This window comes from Hippoglossus stenolepis, chromosome 13, assembly GCF_022539355.2.
Source record: "Hippoglossus stenolepis isolate QCI-W04-F060 chromosome 13, HSTE1.2, whole genome shotgun sequence".
In the NCBI taxonomy this organism is placed as follows: Eukaryota; Metazoa; Chordata; class Actinopteri; order Pleuronectiformes; family Pleuronectidae; genus Hippoglossus; species Hippoglossus stenolepis.
The window spans coordinates 4077610-4098417 of NC_061495.1; the positions used below are offsets into that span (position 1 = coordinate 4077610).

At 43.4% G+C, this 20808-nt stretch overlaps 2 protein-coding genes across 8 annotated transcripts in view; one reads left to right on the forward strand and one right to left on the reverse strand.

Annotated features, from left to right (window-relative positions):
• Nucleotides 1-8642, forward strand: part of col5a2a (collagen, type V, alpha 2a) — a 36100-nt gene extending 27458 nt beyond the window's left edge. Inside the window, exons 37-54 of the mRNA XM_035175186.2 lie at nucleotides 250-303; nucleotides 410-463; nucleotides 560-667; nucleotides 819-872; nucleotides 959-1012; nucleotides 1751-1912; nucleotides 2630-2737; nucleotides 2849-2956; nucleotides 3045-3098; nucleotides 3174-3281; nucleotides 3532-3585; nucleotides 3770-3877; nucleotides 4520-4573; nucleotides 4698-4805; nucleotides 4985-5291; nucleotides 5597-5778; nucleotides 5875-6117; nucleotides 7378-8642. Coding sequence (XP_035031077.2) covers nucleotides 250-303; nucleotides 410-463; nucleotides 560-667; nucleotides 819-872; nucleotides 959-1012; nucleotides 1751-1912; nucleotides 2630-2737; nucleotides 2849-2956; nucleotides 3045-3098; nucleotides 3174-3281; nucleotides 3532-3585; nucleotides 3770-3877; nucleotides 4520-4573; nucleotides 4698-4805; nucleotides 4985-5291; nucleotides 5597-5778; nucleotides 5875-6117; nucleotides 7378-7524 — 2067 coding nt within the window. The 3' untranslated portion in view covers nucleotides 7525-8642. The remainder of the gene's footprint in view (nucleotides 1-249; nucleotides 304-409; nucleotides 464-559; nucleotides 668-818; nucleotides 873-958; nucleotides 1013-1750; nucleotides 1913-2629; nucleotides 2738-2848; nucleotides 2957-3044; nucleotides 3099-3173; nucleotides 3282-3531; nucleotides 3586-3769; nucleotides 3878-4519; nucleotides 4574-4697; nucleotides 4806-4984; nucleotides 5292-5596; nucleotides 5779-5874; nucleotides 6118-7377) is intronic.
• Nucleotides 8643-9515: 873 nt separating this feature from the next.
• The window catches only part of gulp1a (GULP PTB domain containing engulfment adaptor 1a), a 59020-nt gene continuing 47727 nt past the window's right edge, over nucleotides 9516-20808 (reverse strand). For 4 of the 7 annotated variants that reach the window (XM_035175190.2, XM_035175187.2, XM_035175189.2 and 1 more), the window contains 9 exons: nucleotides 17504-17575; nucleotides 15133-15231; nucleotides 14903-15040; nucleotides 14626-14742; nucleotides 13584-13670; nucleotides 12662-12892; nucleotides 12330-12471; nucleotides 12133-12227; nucleotides 9516-10361 (listed from right to left, as the gene is read on the reverse strand). In XM_035175190.2, coding sequence (XP_035031081.1) covers nucleotides 10290-10361; nucleotides 12133-12227; nucleotides 12330-12471; nucleotides 12662-12892; nucleotides 13584-13670; nucleotides 14626-14742; nucleotides 14903-15040; nucleotides 15133-15231; nucleotides 17504-17575 — 1053 coding nt within the window. In that variant the 3' untranslated portion in view covers nucleotides 9516-10289. Of the gene's footprint in view, nucleotides 10362-10839; nucleotides 10851-12132; nucleotides 12228-12329; nucleotides 12472-12661; nucleotides 12893-13583; nucleotides 13671-14625; nucleotides 14743-14902; nucleotides 15041-15132; nucleotides 15232-17503; nucleotides 17576-20808 lie in introns of all 7 variants that reach the window. The other 3 variants (XM_035175191.2, XM_035175193.2, XM_035175192.2) reach the window with 3 other exon arrangements.

The window sequence follows — 20808 nt, forward strand, 5'->3', positions numbered from 1 at the left end:
ATTCTTTTGTTTTTTGCTGCTATTCACATCACAATGACTCAAGTTTATAGCTGCAGGAAGTGAAGTTGTTTTTAGGAAAGTGTCAGTTCCCAGGATGCCCACTAAGCTGTTCATCCCTCTTATGTTATTGGCTGCATCTGCCAGCTTGTGAAGGACGGTCATTTTTTAAAATATCGGATTCACGGAACGGCACAGACTCAAGAAATGATCGTAGAAACTATTGTCATTAAAACCGTGACATCTTTGCAGGGCGAACCTGGACCCAAAGGACCAGCTGGACCTCCAGGATCCAGAGGAGTGCCTGTGAGTTGACCGGTCCTGTGTCTTCAACTCGTACATCAAGTCTGGTTTGGGCTTGTTTATTGTTCTGCCGTATATGTAAATAATATATATACACCTCCTACCACAGGGATCAAGAGGTGACGCAGGCCCAATTGGAGCTGTTGGTTTTGCTGGACCCCCTGTAAGTAGCTAAAAACACTCCCCACACACTAGACATTAGTTTAGTCACATTTTTATTGTTTAATCGACTTTTCCCATCATTATTTACACTTTACAGGGTCCTGATGGTCAACCTGGAGTCAAGGGAGAGCCTGGAGAGCCAGGCCAGAAAGGAGATGCTGGATCACCAGGACCTCAAGGCTTGTCCGGAGCTCACGGACCTCCTGTGAGTTGAAAATATAAAAAACAATACATGGAGAATGCTGTCAGCTGATTAATTTAAAAGCAGAACATGATATTCTAGACAGTTAGTTTTCATGATTTCCATACATGCTGATGATAAGTGCTTCTCTAATCACGTGTTGTTGTTGTTTCAGGGGCCAGTCGGTGTTGCTGGACTGAAGGGTGGCAGAGGAACACAGGGTGCACCAGTAAGATCAATTCATAATTATTATTATTCATATTATTACTTGAATGATTGTCCAACAGCATCTGAGCACCTTGTGTCATTTCTCAGGGTCCCACTGGTTTCCCTGGATCTGCAGGAAGAGTCGGACCACCAGGCCCAACTGTAAGTTCTCACTGTCACTGAAAACACATTCAGGGAACCAGGGGGAATTTATTTCTTATATAAACTATAATATGATTGTAACAGACTCCAGTAGCTGATCACAAATCTGAGGTTTGATCAAACTGCTCCAAATATTAATAGATATTTGTCCACGTACTGCACTAAAACTGTAAGTGATATAAAACCTTGTGTGGAAGTAGATTGTCAGTATAATATGTAGGATATGAAACAGAAAGCTCCTGTAGAAATGACTTATGAATACACTGATTACAATAAGGACACAAACACAATGATGGGTTGAATTATGAACTATTAATTATAAACGGTATAACAGGAGACAGATGCCTCACAGGAGTCAAAAAGACCCGTCTCACACTACAGGTGTTCCACAAACAATAGACTCAATTGACCAATTGGAAAAGTCCTTATTGAAGTGTGCACACTCTGCTGCATGTCATGTTGCACATCGGATCCTGGTCTGTAAGAGAAGTGGGCCTCTTCACAACATCTGTGACGCATTAGCATGATGCTTCTCATTCCTCAGCCACTCACATTCCAACACACACAGCTACAGACTGTTTATCACAAAGAAGAACTCATGATAAGACAAAGAAGATTTCTGAAAACCACTAAAAACAAACAAACAAATAAATAGTTAGAAACTGTAGCTACTTTCAAGCACAGAGCTATCAGTGCTTATGTCTTTGTGCTGAATGCGCTGTGACTGACTCCTGCCAGGGTCCACTTGGAGAACCAGGACCCCTCGGGCCTCCAGGAAAAGAGGGACCTCATGGTATTCGTGGAGACAACGGACCCCCTGGAAGACAAGGAGAGCGAGGTCCAGCGGGACCAACTGGCAGCCCAGGAGACAAAGGGGACTCTGGAGAGGACGGACCCACGGTAAAACCAATGAGACGATAAATTAGAATCTACTAATAGGAATATTGTGAGAAAAAACATCAGCTCAAACTACCAGAGAGGATTTGAATTGATGAAACCCACATTTCTCTCTGTGCTGCTGCAGTAAAATAGTTGTAAAGTAAAAGGCCTTTTTATTGATCACAGCACACGGGTTTAATTTGAATTGCCTGATCATTACTGCAGGGTTTATCGATTGCTCCTAAACTCAAATTCATTTTAGAAATTAGAATGGCACTCGGTGGAGTGAACATCTTTGCCTGTCTAGCTCTTATCACAGATAGATGAGTAAATAAAGGAACAAAGGAAATTCTCCACCAAATTATACAAAATAGGATCTTAAAACCATTAATACGTCTCATTACTTAAATCAAGATCCTCATTGTTTCCTGAGAAATTGTTGAAAATGTGGAAAATGTGCTCAATTCACAATTTAAAAAGTGATAAATGACGAAGTAAAGTTTTCTGCCCGGGTCCACGTCTCATCCCTCCATCATGTTTGGTGCTGATTGGTTCAGGATTTTAATTCTATTGTCCAATTAACAAACAAACAAACTAGAATGACGCCCAACAGTCTCCTTATGAAACCACATTTAAATCCTCTATCTCCAGATTTTTCTACAACCTGTAGTTTTTGTGTAATACTGCTAGTAGGTCTGTGTTTAATCTAAATATTCTGTGTGATGATCTTGTCTTCAGGGTCCTGATGGTCCTCCTGGCCCAGCTGGAACCACAGGGCAGAGAGGCATTGTGGGTCTCCCTGGTCAGAGAGGAGAGCGAGGGATGCCCGGCCTTCCAGGACCAGGGGTCTGTATCACTCATGTTCTGATTGAACTGCACACGAGCTTCTGTCTTCATGTCATTCACAAGAGTTTCCTTTAAGGGCTGCGTCATGACGTCCATGTTTGTTTTTCTCAGGGTCCACCAGGGAAACAAGGATCCACAGGATCCTCTGGAGAGAAAGGTCCCCCAGGTCCAGTCGGTTCTCCTGGTGCTAATGGACCTCGTGGTGATCCAGGTCCTGATGTAAGTTTAAAATCTGTCTTGGTCACAAGTAGAAAGTGTTTTCTCTCGTGTTGTCATATGTCTTATTGTGTTTCTGTGTGCTCTTCAGGGCCCTGCAGGATCTGATGGTCCACCAGGCAAGGAAGGCAGTCTCGGACAAAGAGTAAGAGACGATTAAAATTGTGCACTACATGTTGTTTTATGTATTTGTAGTGAATAACGGTTGTTACTTCTCTAGGGAGGCCGAGGAGATTCTGGTCCAGAGGGTATGGTCGGTGCACAGGGACTCCCTGGCACCCCAGGTCCTGTGGGTACCCCGGGTGATGCTGGAAGACGAGGAGACGCTGTAAGTGGACGTTTTCTCCACCTGTGTGTTAATGAGCTTGTGTCTCTGCACATTAACAGGAGAGTAATAAAAGATTAACGCACATGAGCACGCTCTTGATTCCAGCCCTGGAGGCATGTTGGATCCTGACTGGACTTAATATGAAGTGATAGGAATGATGTGTTTGGGTATAATGAGGCGTCGGAGTTCCTCGGTGCTGGCAGAGCTCTGTGCTCCCTGAGGGTCTGATCATGATCTCACTCATTTGCAGGGCTCGAGAGGACCTGTTGGTCCACCTGGCTCCGCTGGAAAGAGAGGATTAGTGGTGAGTGTCCAATATCCAGCTTATAACATCTTGACATTCTGTGAAATAGGATCACGGCAAAAGAGACGACATTACTCTAGATTCTTTGTAGGTTTTTGTAAATGATAAACAGCTGATGGAACCGAAAGGATAACGTCCCTGTTTCGAAGCAAATATCACATGTGTCACATCTTTCCTAATTCAGGGACCACAAGGACCAAGAGGAGATAAGGGTGACCTGGGTGATCACGGAGAGAGAGGACAGAAGGGACATCGAGGGTTCACTGGTTTACAGGGTCTCCCCGGACCTCCGGTGAGTCACAGTGATGCTCAGTGATGAGAGTCTGTTGTCAGGAGCTTCTCCGTGGGTCAGGTTCAGTAAGATGGTTGATTTAAAGTCTCCTCCTCACTTCTAGTGCTTCCTGGTTCTATGTTTTTAACACACGAGCACCATCGGAGGAACAGGAACTGACTGATATCAGCCAAGTCTTCTGCCAACACTGTCCCCAGAGATCTGTCTCTGCTGTGTCGGCCCATTGTCTCTGTGCTAGAACACAGAACAAAATACTTTGTAAAGAAAATGCGTATCAGTGTATCACACTAGAAAATGACCAGACTACAGTTCAATAGTTACAGAAAGGCCCAAGAGTGACAGATACTTTGTTCACTTATTTCAATACAATACAAAACATAACATTGAAAACCATTCAGAAGTTATTGTACATTAAAGATTTAATCCTCAAAACACCAGGAAACTTAAAATCTGCTGTAATCATTCTCTCTCTCAAATTAGAAAGCAGTTGTTTGTCACATCTTCCCATAACCTGGTCTTTTGGTAGGAAAAATACATCTGAACAGTGGAAACAAAATGCTATGAGCTGAATAAAAACCTATAGATAGACCTACTGTTGTATTTACAGCAGAAACAGATTAATGAACATTTATTTCTTTAAAGGGAACCACAGGTGAACAAGGAGCTCCAGGAATCGTTGGACCAAGCGGCTCCAGGGTAAACGACATCTTCTGTAATATTCAGATTTATGATAATAAAATGTAATCATATCTTAGTTTCATGCCAACATTCAATTTGAAATCAAAATCCTGAACACGGTCTTATCTTCCACGTGACTCAGGGGCCTCCTGGACCTATTGGACCTCCTGGAAAGGAAGGATACCTCGGACAGTCGGGGCCCATGGGACCTCCTGGAACTCGTGGACTCGGCGGAGAAATCGGACCAGAGGTATCGTCTCATTATACAGTTCACAGAGGAACGTATTACTATATGTACAGTGTGTTGACTCAGCAAACCTGGTGAAACAGAAAGACTTTGTGTGAGGTAGAAACAAACAAAAGGCTGAACATGCTTTAAACAAGTGTCTTAGTGTTGTTAGACACAGAAATGACTCTCTCAATCCACAGGGCCCTCCAGGAGAGGACGGACCCCCAGGTCCTCCCGGTCCCCCAGGACCTCCCACGGCTGCACTGGACGAACTCTTCGGCCCTCAGGATTATGATTTCGGCCCTCCTCCTCCTCCTGAGTTCAACGAGGATGAGGCTCTGCCCAACAGCAACTCCTCAGCCAGCGTGGTCGTGGACCCCAGCGTCCAGGCCACGCTGAAGGCCCTCAGCAGCCAGATCGACAACATGAAGAGCCCGGACGGCAGCAGGAAGCATCCCGCCAGGACCTGCGACGACCTGAAGAGATGCTACCCCATGAAGATGAGTGGTGAGTGCCGGCAACCATCGTGTTTACAGGACTGTTGTGAACTGAAGTACACACAGGATGTCTCACAGGATGTCTCACAGGATGTGGAATATCAAATTTCAACCTATTCCTCTGTCCTTTTCCTCTAGTTTATATGCAGTTTGTGCAGTTATTTTTCATCTCCATCTTCTTGGTGTTTCTTTCTTACATAATAAATCTTGTCCAGGCACAAGCCAGCATGTGATATCACGGCTTTATTTGACCACAGCAGCTGTAGAATAACTCAGTGCAGACTCTTACCACCTCCTGATGGTTTTCTCGTGTAGGTGAGTACTGGGTGGATCCAAACCAGGGCAGTGCCGAGGACGCCATCAAAGTGCACTGCAACATGGACACCGGGGAGACCTGCATTTCCGCCAACCCGGACAGCATTCCTCGTAAATCGTGGTGGAGCTCTTCCAGGAACAAGCCTGTGTGGTTCGGAGCCGACATCAACAGGGGAACACATGTAAGCGCTCGTATCTCTGATGGTGTGAGCAGGGCTGTGAACGCCACACACACAGGAAAGTACTTACTGACTTTACTATTGTCTTTGTTTCTCCAGTTTACGTACGGCAACAAAGAACAGCCAGCCAACTCCGTCACAGTTCAGATGACCTTCATCCGCCTCCTCTCCAAAGAAGCATCCCAGACCATCACCTACCACTGCAAGAACTCCGTGGGCTACAAGGACGAGAAGACGGGCAACTTGAAGAAGGCTGTGATCCTCAAAGGCTCCAACGACCTGGAGCTCAAAGCCGAGGGAAACAACCGCTTCAGATACACGGTGGTGCAGGACTCCTGCTCTGTAAGTTCCCACCGCTCAGTCACGGCTTCGCTCCTTTTGCACACTTCTTCAGTATTCAATGTATCTCCGGTACTGTAAAGCCATATTTTATGTTCCTCTTATTTTCAAATAAGCTATGAAACGACCAAATATGTCTCAATAAGGCATCAGAGATAAGATTTAAGTTTTTCAGTGAGGAAATAAGTAAATCTCGAAAATATCTGGGAACTGTAGTTATCAGATTTTACCTAAAGCTTCTGTAATCAATAGTTTTATACTATCAAATATATATAAATATATGTGCTGTTAAAGAGGTCACTCATAGAAATGATCCCCCAACTCTTCAGTTCTATGAAGCACGTCGGTGTCTGTCAGCTCATTGTTTCAGTTTCACAAACTCTGACTCTCAGTGTAGAAAGATGGACGACATGACAGCTCAGCAAAAGTGAAGCCAAAACCTCTCGATTGCCCCCTGGTGGCTGACTGGAGCATAGATCATAAATCTCACCTCCTCCAAATTACATGATAAATAATGTTTCGTTTCAAAATGGCCTCTTATCAAACAAAAGTTTGTCCAAGCATATTTTTTTCCAGCAAGTGTAACTTTTATTTAGTTATTTGAAAAATGGGGTGAAACATTATGATGGACAGCTGAGAGTGACCTTAATAATAAATTCCATCCGCCAATTGATACTGAACAAGCTCTGATTCCAAATATTCCATTCATATCTATTTTGGCTTTATTTCTGGGTTCTGGGAAGAAGTAGAGATGCGTCGTCCATCTTTATAAATAGTTTTACTGCTCTCAGCAGTGATGGTCACAGACTGAAAAGTATGTGTGAAACATTTATCATTGAGGAACCAGATGTTTTCCTCTGAAGTCAGTGATCAAAGTATAATATAATAAAATATGATATAATATATCTTAATAAATCTTCAGTGAAATGTATGCTAAAACAAATTCATATTACAATATGTCTGTGTTGAGCTGACAGCTTGTTGGGCTGCCCCCTAGTGGCCAGGAAGCTGATTCATTCAGACATTTTTAGACACAGTTGTGCTGCATTAATGAGATGTTTCAGGCAGGAGGATTGAATATAAATAAATTAAATGTGTCCACGTTAATGAAGGAACATCAGTCAGCCAGTGCATCAGAACGTATTGGTTTTTAGTTTTTTGACTCTAGTGGAGAACTGTGGTCAACTGGTCCAGATGAGATTAACCCGTGTTGTTCACTGAAGAAAGACGCTGACCGAGCTTCTGTTTGTCTCCTCTCCACAGCAAGCGAACGGCAACTGGGGCAAGACGGTGTTTGAGTACAGGACACAGAAAACAGCAAGACTTCCTATTGTGGATCTCGCCCCTGTGGACATTGGTGGCTCGGATCAGGAGTTCGGCATCGACATCGGGCCCGTGTGCTTCTTGTAAGAACGATAGCTGGGAGGCGTGGAGGACAATCCTGAGACTATTGAACTGACCGCTGACGCGTTCAGCCACGTTGTACATACAAGTACTGAGAACTACTCTGGCCCTGCGGCAAAGATATTTATTGTGCCTTTTCGACCCGGTTCAAGACATCGACGATTTGTAAGTTAGAAGAATGTTTGGGAATTTACATAAAAAACCTTTTTTGGGGTAAAAATCTGAATCATTCCTCTGTCTTCTTGTGTATGTTTGACTTCAAGCTTTGGTCACTGTGGTCTAGTTTGGTACAAAGATCTTTAACCCCTATAATTTTATTTCACAAATCCACTTCGCCAAAGAGTCATGAATATAAAAGCTTTAACATTTTTTTTATAGTAACTGCTGTTTACAGGCCCAGAAACCCCCCCCCACTGGAGTTACGTCAAATCTCACTCCCCGACAATTTTTTTTAACAGATTTGTTTTTCTCTCTCTCTCAATGTTTTCATTGTCTGAATATTGAAACTCGATTGTGGTGCTATTGAGGAAACAAATACAGCTGAGGACGAGCTCACCAGCTCCGGTATTTTTCTCAAGTTTCAGTTTTGATGGAGCCGTGTCTGTATCCAGTTGTTTTAAACTCTGTACCGATCACGTAGAAAAACACCAAAGACACATTAAGACTGTCTATTTCCTCAGTGTCAGCTACCTCGTCACCGAAACTGAGAAAAAAACGATGACACTATGTGTATTATTATTATTTTCTTTTTGATTTCCACCGGTGCTGTTTTGTAAGTAGTGTGATCTTTGTGCTCTTCTCCTGGCTACGTGGCACAGGGCAGGGTTTTGGGGGGGAAGCCAATAAAGACCTTTCTGTCGAAGATGGAGAGATGAATGAGGTTGTCGTGTGACTGGTGTGTGGTAATTTGTGACACTTTTCTTTCCCTACAACTTTAATATCGTTCAGTATAAGGTAGCACAGAAAATATCCTATTTTTATGCATGTCGGTTCCCCCTTTGCAGTATCCTGGACTTATATGCTCTTTTTTTATAATCGGTTTTGTAGAATAAGGTGGCTGTGTGTGCCTGTTTGCTTTGTATTTCTTGCTATGCAACAAATTAAACACAATGCTTGTAAATCCCCCCAAGCTCTTGTCACGTTACTTCAGGTACAGTCAGGTCCTTCGACTTTGTTATTTTGCACACAGACTCGATTTTTCGACATATTTCTGTTCAGCAAATGTATCAAAGTCAAAACAGTTGTTTTCTAATGTAAACGCTTTGTTTTTCCAATTTTCATGAATGTGCCTTCAAGTAATTCCATTGTGACGGTTCATGTTTAAGTATATTTATTCTAGATTAGAACACTTAGCGAGGCTCGACTGCCGGCTAGCACCCGAGAGGCAGAGCTCACCAGGGGGAGGAAGAGGAGGGAGACTTCCACACTGGAGGCAGATGCGTTTCCTTCCTTTGAAAAAATAAATATTGAAAATAATTTCTCTCTGCCTATTCTTGTTTGAGGAAAGAGTTTATCTGGTCCTTTAAATCAAACTTTGTGCCATCTTAGAATAGTCTCGGCCTCGGGATGGTTTGAAAACAAGCCAGAGGAACTCTTATTGAGATTAAATATAATATTAGACTGAAGAGTTAACTGCACCGAGCTAAATGCTAACGTGTTGATGTTTAAGGTTTTATTTCCTTGTTCACCACAGTAGTGTAGTAGGTTCGCATGCTAACAGGAAACCATATCTTATGCTGATCCGTCCTGAGTTTTTTTAATGACAAGCACCATTCACACCCATGTATCTTCATCAATTAACCTAAAACCAGTCTGGATGTGTCTGGAACATTGGGAGAAACAGGAAGACCGCAGCTGAACCAGGATTCAAACCTTGTCCTGTGAGGCCACAGTGCTAATCACTGCACCACCGTGCCACCACCGCTAGAGTCCGATGATAAAAACCATGAAATTCAAACAAGCTGAATTAAGTCAAACAATCATTCAAAAAGACAGAATTTTTTCAGTAAGATTTTCTTTAATAAGTGTAACAGCAAAGTCAATGCAACCAAAAGTAAAATAATGGGAATAAGAACTGCATGAATGGACAGTCTCTGTCCCAAAAAGTGCCTTCTGGTGCAAGAGAAGAGAGGAGAGTAAAAATGACGATGCGTAAATATGGAACTGACGTCTCATACTTTTAAAAAAAACAAACAAACAAACAAAAAAAAACAGCAACAACAAAATTATCCTGAAATATCAAAACCAAAAGGTGGGAATGTAAGTAAGCAACATACATGTACATATCCAACTGGGTTAATGAGCTACATCATGTGTAAAATAACAGTATGTGATGTTAGGGGGCGGGAGGAAGGTTTTAAAGATACAGGTTCCATTTATTTAATTCTTGCCAGCTTGTGTTCGGCGTACAAACAGGAATGTGTCACAAATACACAATTCAAATGGTGCATACACACAAAATGGTCTCATATGAAAATCCTGCCACGGAGCGTACCATTCAACATGTCCCACTATTTACATCTCTCATTGCCTTGTGCAATCAAAGGTACTCAAAACGACTCCTTCCTTTTTTATTCTTCATACAAAAATAGTTCTTTTCTATAATGGATCTAAGTTCACCTTGATATATCGAAAAAACCAATCTAAATGCAAATGCATATAAACCTCAAGATGAACAGTGTGACATCTTGACTCGGCCGTGGAGTGGAGTTTGGCACTTCTTCATACAAACGGGTTCAAAGTACGCGGCGGCGAGGAGCGTCTTCGAGGCATCAGCAGCGGCTGTCGAGCGGGTCCAGGGAGAAGACGGTGCCCTCCAGGGTCAGTCCCATTTTGAACCCCTCCTGGAAGACAAGTCAGTCAACAGCTGTGAGAGACGCGGCGGCCCGCCAGCACCGACGGGAGGTGACATGTCGCTGATCAACAGTCAAAACGTGAGTGACGGTCGGACTGAGACGGAGCCGTGGGAACAAAGTGTCTAAAAGCTCTGAGAGGTTAAGAGAAGAATGAAAAAGTTCAACATGCACTTTATTCACACGCATAAACTCGAGCACAAGCAACAGGACAAGAGTTTCCATGAAAGCAAAACAAAAGCATGCTTTTATCAACACAATGAAAAGTTATGTAATGATGCACCTCGTTTTTTTGTATGTGTTTTCTCACATTAGTTCATAAAACACAGACTCAAAAGATGCTCATCCGCTGCAGAGCAAGACAGCTGATGAATGACACAACCACACGTGCACTGTGCACATGAGAACATGCATGCAAAGTGAGTCACAGCACACACACACACACACACACAGAGCAAAGAGTACAAACCATCTCTGACGCTGCGAGTATAAGAGGACGAGAGATAAGAGATGAATTCAGATGTTAATAACAGTTCAGGAGAGAAGGAAGGAGAAGCTTGCACCGAAAAGGAAACAAAGTGGGAATCGGAGCAACAGCACCTCCTACTGGCAACACGCAGATCGAACTCAGCTGTTTGAGTTCAAACGGTGTCTTTACTAAATGTCCCTGTGGAGGTGACGGGGCTGGGACAGCACTCACGGAGGAACTCAGGGACTCAGACACTGGAGAGACGCCCGGACTGAGCTGCAAAGCTAGTCTGCTTTAAATTGAGGTCTATTTATGTTTGCTGAAGTGTGTGTCTGATTCAATAAAGTATGTTAAAAAGCGAATGGTTCATCTCTGGTTGTTGTGGTTCGAGCCCCGTGGCGAGGTCCACTGCCACAGTCCCGTCTCTTCTGATGATGAATGAAAACAGTCTCCAGCCTCCTGAGACGTCTTGCAACAGACCAGTCAGGTTTAACCCACTTATGTCAGAGTGGGAGAATTGAACATGATTTTTTTAGTGTAGAACATTTTTTATTTTTTTCTTGTGCATGAATCAAGATTAATCTCTGAAGCTTTGCTCGTGTAAACCACTCTTGTTTGTTTGATGTGACTCCATGAATCAGATGATCTAACTCAAGTCCCTTTGCCTCATTCTCCACGTCCTCAGTGCGATAACAACTATGAAACTATCTCAAAGGAAAAAATTGTTGATGTGGAATCTGAGTTATTAGTTTGGTTCAAATCCCATCCACTGACATGGAGGAGGTGAGGTTCATGACTTATGCTGCAGCTGGCCACCAGGGGTCGATCGAGACGCTTCAGTTTCAGGGAGCAGAGAAATCTGACACCTCCACTGTTCCTGGTTTTTAATTCCTACCTCCAGGCAGCAGGGGGGGTGAGGGAGCTGCTGCTGCGTCTGACGAGCCACATTATTTCTGAAGAATGAATCCAATGTCAAACATTTGAGCTTCTGCTCACGTTGAAGGAAACAGAGCAGAGGGATCTAAAGTTTTCATAAACACTCCACCGCTCTCTTAATAAAGTGGAGGCACTTCATTAACCAACTGTTGAACCACAGTTTGAAAACCATGATCTATTTCGAAATGAATTATTTTAGTACAAAGGGAACTGCTCGCTTACAGTTCACAGTGCACACAGGGTGGTGGCGCTCACTGCTGTTGGAGAACTTAGAGGCTTTGTTCATATAAACAAGAGGAAACGTTTGAATCTTCTAAGTGCTGACAGTGATAATAAGAGAGGACAGGAGACCCTCACCTGCATCTCATCCAGCTTCGACTGGATGTCCGGAGGGAAGTCGGCCGACCCGCAGGTGAACGGATCGAAAGGCTCTGAACCAAACAAGTCCTTCCCTACAAACACACACAGCACACACACATTTGGCTCAGACTGCAAAGGAAACACTCTTACAAGCCCGAGAACTGATTAAAAGACGTCAGAGAGTTATCACTCACTTATATCTGGTGGCAATGTGGTCGGCGGTGGTGGCGGGCAGCCGTTACTGGCCACTACGGGCACCAGCGGTGTCACAGGGGAGAAGGGAACCATGTCGAAAACGTCTGTGGACGACTGCGGTTTCATGGAGATACTGCCTCCCTGTATTTAAGGAGGAATGATCTTACTTGTGCGAAAAATGCACATAAACAAACTCCAAAGATATAGGAACAGCAGAAAATGCAAAAAAAAACTAATAAACAAGAAAGCAGACAGAGGTGAAAGATAATAAAGCTTCAGGGACAGCAACAAAGCACAGAGCAGAGAGAAGGAGAAAGCGTAGGATGTTTACGCGAGGCCGCGGGATGCTGCATCCCTCAGCAGGCTTAGGAGGAAGAGGAGCAGGTTTGGCAGGCGGAGGAGTTAGTAGCCCGCTGGACAAGTTGGACTCCGGCGAGCTCATAGGGGTGAGTGTGACAGAGGAGATTTCCAGACAGGACAGTGACTTGATGCTGTGACACCAGAAGAGAGACGAGGGCCTCTGCAGCATGTACGCTTCGTTGGAGGCGTTAATGTGCAGCGGCTGGGAGGAAAAAGAAGAGGTCGCAGAGAGAACATGAGCAGAGAGAGAGACGGTGTTATTCAGTGTGTGTGTGTGTGTGTGTGTGGCCGCGCTCGCAGGAGGCTGTCACAAGCGCCGGCGTTTGAGCCGCTGAGGTGGTGGACGCATCACATCCCTCATCAGACCAATCAGGTGTGAGATTACTTTGCCTCAGACTCGGCTCGGACCCCCCGCGGAGTCCCTCCTGGTGGGTCATATCAAACCTGAGCCTGAGGCGCAGCGACCAATCAGAGGAGCAACATCAGCACAACCGGCCGTCCTCTAAAATACTTTGGAAACTTGCATAGTCACATTTTGTTAACTTTTTATAATTAAAGTTGGTCGTGCAGGTTTAGCTGATGGGGAACATTAAAAATAAATTGACAGATTAGAGGTGAAGCTGTAGTTTACACTGCAGACTGTGGAACCATGGACACAAGCCACTGTGCTGCTTAATGTCTCTAATGTCTTTAATGTCTCTAATGTTAGCTAGTGTTAACCAGATCGATGTCTTTACGACTCTACTTATGCTACAGTTAGCTCACACTTTAGCATTTACAGTACAGCCCTCCCTCTATCTTCACATATGGAAATATCTGACCTGGGCTCGTTCTAATATTTAAGAACCCCATTTTGTTCCGGGTCTAAACTGAAGAGGCTGTTGTGTCCTCACCGGTGGAGAATGAGTGATCATCAGCTGCTCTTCAAGATCCTGAAGCTGCTTCTTCAGCTCAGAGTTTTCTGATTCCAGTTCTTGAATCTACAAATGAAACAAGAGCAGTCGAGCTGGTTTAGTAGATGTTTAGTTTCTCATCCAATCTTTTTGTAAGGAACGGATTAAAATATTGATAAACTGTTTTCATTATATAGACAATATTAAATCTGATAATGTGAAATTAATATACATATAGTGAATTTCAGCAGACATCTGCTATTGATTGAATTAAATACAGAATCAAATGCATTTCATCCAAATCTTTCTATCAAACTTTAAACATCTAATTTGACAAAACAATCCCAACTCCAGAGCCACTTATTAACTTTCCTCAGGGCTTTCAACTTCAGTAGATGGTCTTCATCATATTTGTAAGTGCTTGTCTGTTGTGCTGGACGTCCTCAAAGTGCGATGGCTGAAACCACAGCAGCTTCTGAGCTTGCAAAAGTTTAATCTCCATGACAACTGAGCAAACCTGATTCACTGCTCAGAACTGTGTGACGCAGTTTGAAAGCTCTGGAAAAGTTAGTCAGGGAACCTCGAGTTGGGGTTTTAGTTTTTCCAAGATCAAGATAAATGTTCAGTAAAAGCTGAGTTCACACGGATGACAATACCTAAAACCATTTTAGAAACTAAACTTCAAATGAACCTTTAAGTACAGAACACATGACACTGGTGTTTAAATACAACATCACTAATGCAGATTCATACAAATGTCTTAATAATTGTAATAAACAACCATTTAAATAGAACCCACTGCAGTTTATCAGCAGGGTGCACATTACACTCCTACTCTTCATCAACAGAACATTAATGTTCATTACTGTCACTTTCCAATCAACACAGTGTGACCGTCCACACTGAAAAACAATTAATACAAACCAGCTCTGTGTAAATTCATAAAGACATCGATGTGTCAGCATGACGGTACGAGTCCATTAAAGTCTATGTGAGAACAAACGAGCTGAGCCAACGGGATGTGACTGGATGTGAGACGTACTCTTTTTTGAAGGGTCCCGATCTGTTTCCTGGTTTCCACGTCTTTGCCTCCAGACTCCAGGAACTTCTTGTAGGCCAAGTCAAAGGCCTGGCCGATGGTTAGAGTGATCTCCTCTGCCTGCAGCGGGACGGGAACAAAGACTGTGAGGACGTCACTGCAGCTTATTCACACAAATCACCGATATAGAGAGAGAGCAATTTAAGAACACGAGATTTGAAACACAACACATGCGCAAGGATTCTGCAACCTGTCGTTAAAAAGACGAGGAAACACTTACACACTTTTCACTGTCAAACACGAAGCAGAGGTGTTTGTTGGACTCGGAGTCTTTGCAGATGAAAGTGAATATCCTTTTATCCGTCTTGTCGTCTGCACAGAAGGATATCCTGTGTAGCTGACAGTTATGCTGCACATCCTGGAACACAAGAGCAATATGTTTACCATCGACACGTTTCAAAGCATCAATGCACAAATCAAGAGCACTGACACTGAATTACTTGGACTCACTTTTGACTTGAGATCTAGTACTTTCACGCCATAAATGGAAATCTGCAATTCCACTTTGGGAGTCTTCTGTCCCTCCGACTTCTTGATGTGCCTCTGGAACTGCACATTAGACAAATTCAAAATGGGGGGGAACAACTGATTAGTTCACACTATTAATGCAACAATATTCATCACATCTGCCACTGGGGGGGAAACAGAACAAGCTGAAACCACAACAACAACACAACAGTTGTTATGATCAATATGCTATAGCAACCATTCGCTTATTTACACATTCGGCAGACACGGAAAAGAATCACCACTGATCCCGAGTCAGGTTTCTGGCCACGAAATCCAGGATTCCATGACATTTTAGCTCAGTTTGAGTCACCACCAATTCCCAGAAATGTTTTTGGGGCTGTGTTTATTATGTGCTTGCTTTATTTGTCTGTTAGCTGCTGGGTAGGTATTAGACAGAGGTTTGTTTTCCACAGACAACATTTGAAAATATTGGCTAACGAGAGTTTTGAGACCATAAAACCAAAAACGATTAACAAGATGAATAAAAAAACCTGTTCAATAGTTAAACGGTGATGAAACTGTGTTTAGGAAAAGTTAATCATCAAGGTGAAGTGTTTTGTAGAAGTCGCCAGAAGAAATCCATCCAATGGGTCACTCGCTCTTTTAAGCACATTTTAAGTCTTTCCCAGTTTGGTTGCCAAAATGGTTTTAAAGGCCAACTGCAGCTGGCAGAGAGTTCAGCTCAATAACCAATGAAATAGTCTGTTAGAGGGGGAGTGAGCTCTTGCATGTGAGCAAACCCACAGCAAGCCGATGACAGCTTATGATTATTTAGGATTTGATCATATGCATTCAGACAAATCTTCATGAAGCCAGTGTGGCCTTCAAATTTAAAACCATTAAATCCTGCAGCTCTAATTTCTCTTTTTCAGTTTGAGAGGAGACAAAGTGTGTTCATGTGAGCGTGTGCCAAAACAGATAAAGCAGCAGTTTAACCGTCTGTACTCGAACACTTTGGCTTATGGAGAAACGATATGTTCAAGCTGCAATCAAGCCCTTGTGCCACCTTGAGTTCAGCCTCAGTAAATTGAGGACATTTCCTTTTTTACGCTCTGCAGATGTAAACATGGACAGAACCGCAGAGGGAAACACGTTTTACAACCAGATTTATCCCGAGCAAGGACACACATCTTCTAACTTTCCAAGGCCGTCTCTCAATTCTTATTTTTCTAACACATTTTTCCCCCCCCCTCCGCGTGCACTTTGGAAATATAACCGAGCTTGTCCAGATTCTCAGAGTAACCTTGGTCTCCAAAACAGGCTTTCAGGATCAAATGTAACAATAGAGGTGTGGGTTTGGGAAAACAAGGCTCCCCGACGAGTGGCCTCACAGATTCTACACTTGGCAGGAGGAGACTGAGGGGGGGGGGGGCAGTTCCCATGCTTACAGGCTAACACTGTTAGTTTTACTTTATCTTCCTGATGTTGAGTGGTCTGTGTCCTGAAAGGAACTCGGGCTAAGTTCAGTGAAACCGAGCCCTAATTACATCGGGGAAATTCCCTAAATGACAAATAAGAGTTTAGTCAGTGGAGTGAAAACGATAAACTGAGCAGCTTCTTGGGTATTTTCCCGGTTTGTGGAAACTCAGATACTCAGTTCCGGGAAGTTCTGTCCTGATTAAAGAAAACTAACATTTTAACACTGAATCAGTTTAACATGTGTAATGTTAAAGAGGTGACTTGCAATGACAAACCACAGAAGATGTTCCACATGAAAGCTTCTCCATGTTAGTGGATGGGACATGGACCAAACTGAAAAGTACCTACTAGATACATTTTAAATGGTTCTTTCTGTTCTTTAGTGACATGTTCCTATTGATTTAGCTTTTAATTAGTTGTTGATGGTATAAAAACAGGGTGAAACATCATGATCATTGTGATTGGTCGTGTGTCAGAGGCTCCAAATTGCGTTAAAAGCACAAGATGGCAGCACCAACATCCATAATCCATAATAGTTTGGCTTCATTTCTGTACAACAGGGGAGGAGCTTATAAGTACCTGCACTGAAGTGATTTATTAAGAACACCAGTGTCCTTATATCAAGAACATGTTGAAGGGGGATTCATGCTACGGATCTTTTAACAACAGGTTTTAATGGCAGATACATTTTTATATCTCTTCCTTTATACCTGAGGGAGGTTTACATAGCGAGGTGCTGTGCTTATCGAGCCGTTAAAAGCATCCGCACTGGGGAGCTGAACAACTCCAAGGGCACCTTGATGGTACGAGGGAGGGGAGCTTTTGTCACCCCCTCCTGAAAAACACTGGGTCTGTGCTTTGGGCTGCAGTTTATCCGGAGGACAGACTTTACCTTGAGCTTTCTGACCGCATCCTTTACAACTTCTGTGCCTTTCGGGGCTTCAACCTCGGTGTTTCCAAGGAACTAGACAAAGAGAAGAGAGAGAGATGCAACATTAGAGAGATGACAGAAGTAAAAACTAAATGTGGAAAGAATGAAAAGAAAGGAAATCACTGTGGAAAAGTCTTTCAAGTCCTTGTCCTGTAGCAGAGCAAATATCTATCTACAATAAGATTGACCTTCTTTATATCATCATAACACACACACACACACACACACACACACACACACACACACACACACACACACACACACACACACACACACACACACACACACACACACACACACACACACACACACACACACACACGGGAGCGCACACTGAGGTGCAGCACTTCTGCCGCCCTCCAACAGATGGAGCCATTAACCTTTGTGCCTGAACATGGTGCGTTCCATCTGGCAGGCACAGCAGCAATTGTTGCAGTTACAAAAACACACACACACACACACAGACAGACACACACACAAACAGAGCGTGCTTCAGTGCCTCCTGAGCTTAACGTGTGGAGCCTGTTCCAATATCAGACTTCATAAACACTGGTGTCGGCCCCTCAAAGGTTGAGGAAAACAAAATAACAATGTCTCCCAGCGGAACGGAGCAAACAGGCGCAGACAGACGTGGACTGTCTTTACAGCGAAATAAAAATCTGTGTGAAGCTTTCCATGACTTGGCTCTGCTAACGTCCATGTGACTGGTGCAGGCTGGTATCTTTATGCTGCAGGTGGATTGATGCTGTGGTTCATTCTGTCTTGTTGCTTCTATAAAAAAATATATTTCTGTTAATTGAATCAGTTATTCACAGTTATTTTTGCTGACGCCTGACAGCAATAAAAAAAAAAAAGAAGGGGGATTAAGCTTCAGAATTATGTAACTAATTAAACCTGCAGTATTTGTTGGGAGTATTTGTTCTGTGTCTACAATTTTTCTAAATCCAGTGAGACACAGTGTCACCTATCAATGCAGCCAGAAAAACAGATTGCAGCTTATAATACACAAAAAGTGTCAGCACTCACACACACGCTCCTGTTTGACAAATGTACTCCGCACAGACGTAAGGGACATTGTGTGAGCGCCGCTGACAGATGCCCAGAATAGAGTGGAGAAAGCAGTTGTTCCTGACCAGTGCATTCTGGGGTGCGGCTGGGGACGTTTCACAAGGCAGGCCAAGCCCGGAGGCTCATCCATCAACCGGTGCACGTGGTGGAAAAAAACACAACCCTACCCCCCCCTGCCCTCCCCCCCTCATTCCCTACGGTGAGGATTCACACCTCAGCTGTGCAATCTCGAATAACAATATTAGACAAAATGTCCAGGGACAAAACATAGATGTCAAATGTTCCCTGGGACCAACGATGAGTTGAAAACACAGCTCAACCCGATCTGTGTCATGTGCGGCCGAAGTGGGTGTGAAGTGATTGTTGATGTCAGATCTCAAAAGCTCAGATATTCACCTCTTGTGAAACAGTGAAAACACATGAAGACGTCTCGGGAAGAGGCGGCACAGGGAAACAGGCGGGCTGCAGAAGTAGGTGCTTGTCCCTGAAGGCACCACGAGAGAAAATAAAGTGAACAGAATTCGAATCAGGAAAATACCACGAGCACCGACGCCACATTCTGAGATCCGTCTTGCTTTGGTGTGGAACGTGGGAACATTGAAGAGACATGGAAGTGGGTGGTGGTGCCGCAGGGTTTATTGATATGTGGCTCCTTCAGTGTCCATAAGGGAAAAAAAGATTTTCTTGACATTGATGAATTGAAAAATGGAAAAATAAAGATTCCTGTCCTTCAGCTCTTGATTGATTGATTTTTCATATTGAATTAATTTAGTTTGCAGTTCAATAAGACGTTTCTACGAGTCTTAATTAAAATGAAGCTGTCCTTTCAAACGTCTCTTCAACAGCTTCAATTAATTCCAACAACTGCATCTCTATTTCCTCTGTTATCAACTCAGAATTACATGTTTCTCTCCAGGAAACGTACTGAAAAAGGACAGAGCTGTAAGACATTTGATTAGGGATGGGTTTGTCATGTGCTTCCCCCTTTTCTCCTCCTCCTCTTCCTCACTCGTTTTCTCCCTCTCAGGTGAACGTAATGACCGTGATTACACAGACGGTGATTTAAGGGAGGCTGGAGGAGCAGGAGCGCTCTGCTTCAGTTGAGACGCAGACATTTTGAGATTGTGGCTGTAAAATAGTGTTAAAACTCATCAGGAACTATTTTTTGCTGTTTTAATTTATTAATCGTTTCATTAATTTCTTAAGCACACATGTCAATCACTCCGTTCTGGTTGCAGCTTCTTTGGTGGGAGGATTTCTTTAAGTTCTGAGAGTAGATCGACTACTTTGAACTTCCCAGAAAAGTTTAATGGACGTAGTTCACGTCTTTCTGAAACTTTACTAACAACAAAGAATAATTAAGCTATTAATTGACTATTCAGAAAATGAAACTAGTTATTAATTGCAGCCCTAAAACCATTAACATTTTAACTCCCAACATTAAAGTCTAAATAGCGTTAGTAGAAGTAAAGTGAAACTCCAAAAATACTTTGTATATAAAATGAAATACCCACCGTATATTACTTTTATCTGTAGATTGTAATTACCAAAAACTACAGAAAATGTGAGCTAAGATTTCTCATGAATAGCTGAAGCTCTGCCAACACTCGTGTCAGGTTTAGTGTCAGAGGGAAACCCAAGAAGAAATGATGTAGGTCATTTGGTAGCCTTAACAAATCAAAGACTTTCATGACCTTGTTGAATCAATAGCTGGAAACATTGAGAGCTTTTTCTCGAGGCCGAACGAGGATCCACCCTCTGCTAACTGGGCCTTTTCTCAACTTTTCTAAGGGCTTTAAACAGCGAGAACTGGCCAAACACTTAGTCAGCACCATCTCATTCCCTCCAATTCCTGCACCGACGGCTGGTGTCCTCAGATCTGAGCGGAACGTATCCCGACAGGCGGCTCGTCAGGGAAAGCTGACGATAGATTTCAGAGATGTGTCTTCTGCCAGTTCACGCAGTTTGGGTGGACGTGGTAGTTTCAGAGTTCCACCTCAGGTCCGTCATAAGATCTATGAGGTGGGCTGACAGGGTCTGAGCCTCTTGGGGGCGGGGGAGTACTCTTTGTCTAAATGAGGCAGAAAAGCAGCCTGACAGACGAGAGCGCTCCCCGAGTGAAACATGCTGGTCTGTGTTTTGTAAGAGACCAGTGTTTCCAGTCAGAACAGAGTGTGCCATTTCATTCAAAGTTCAAC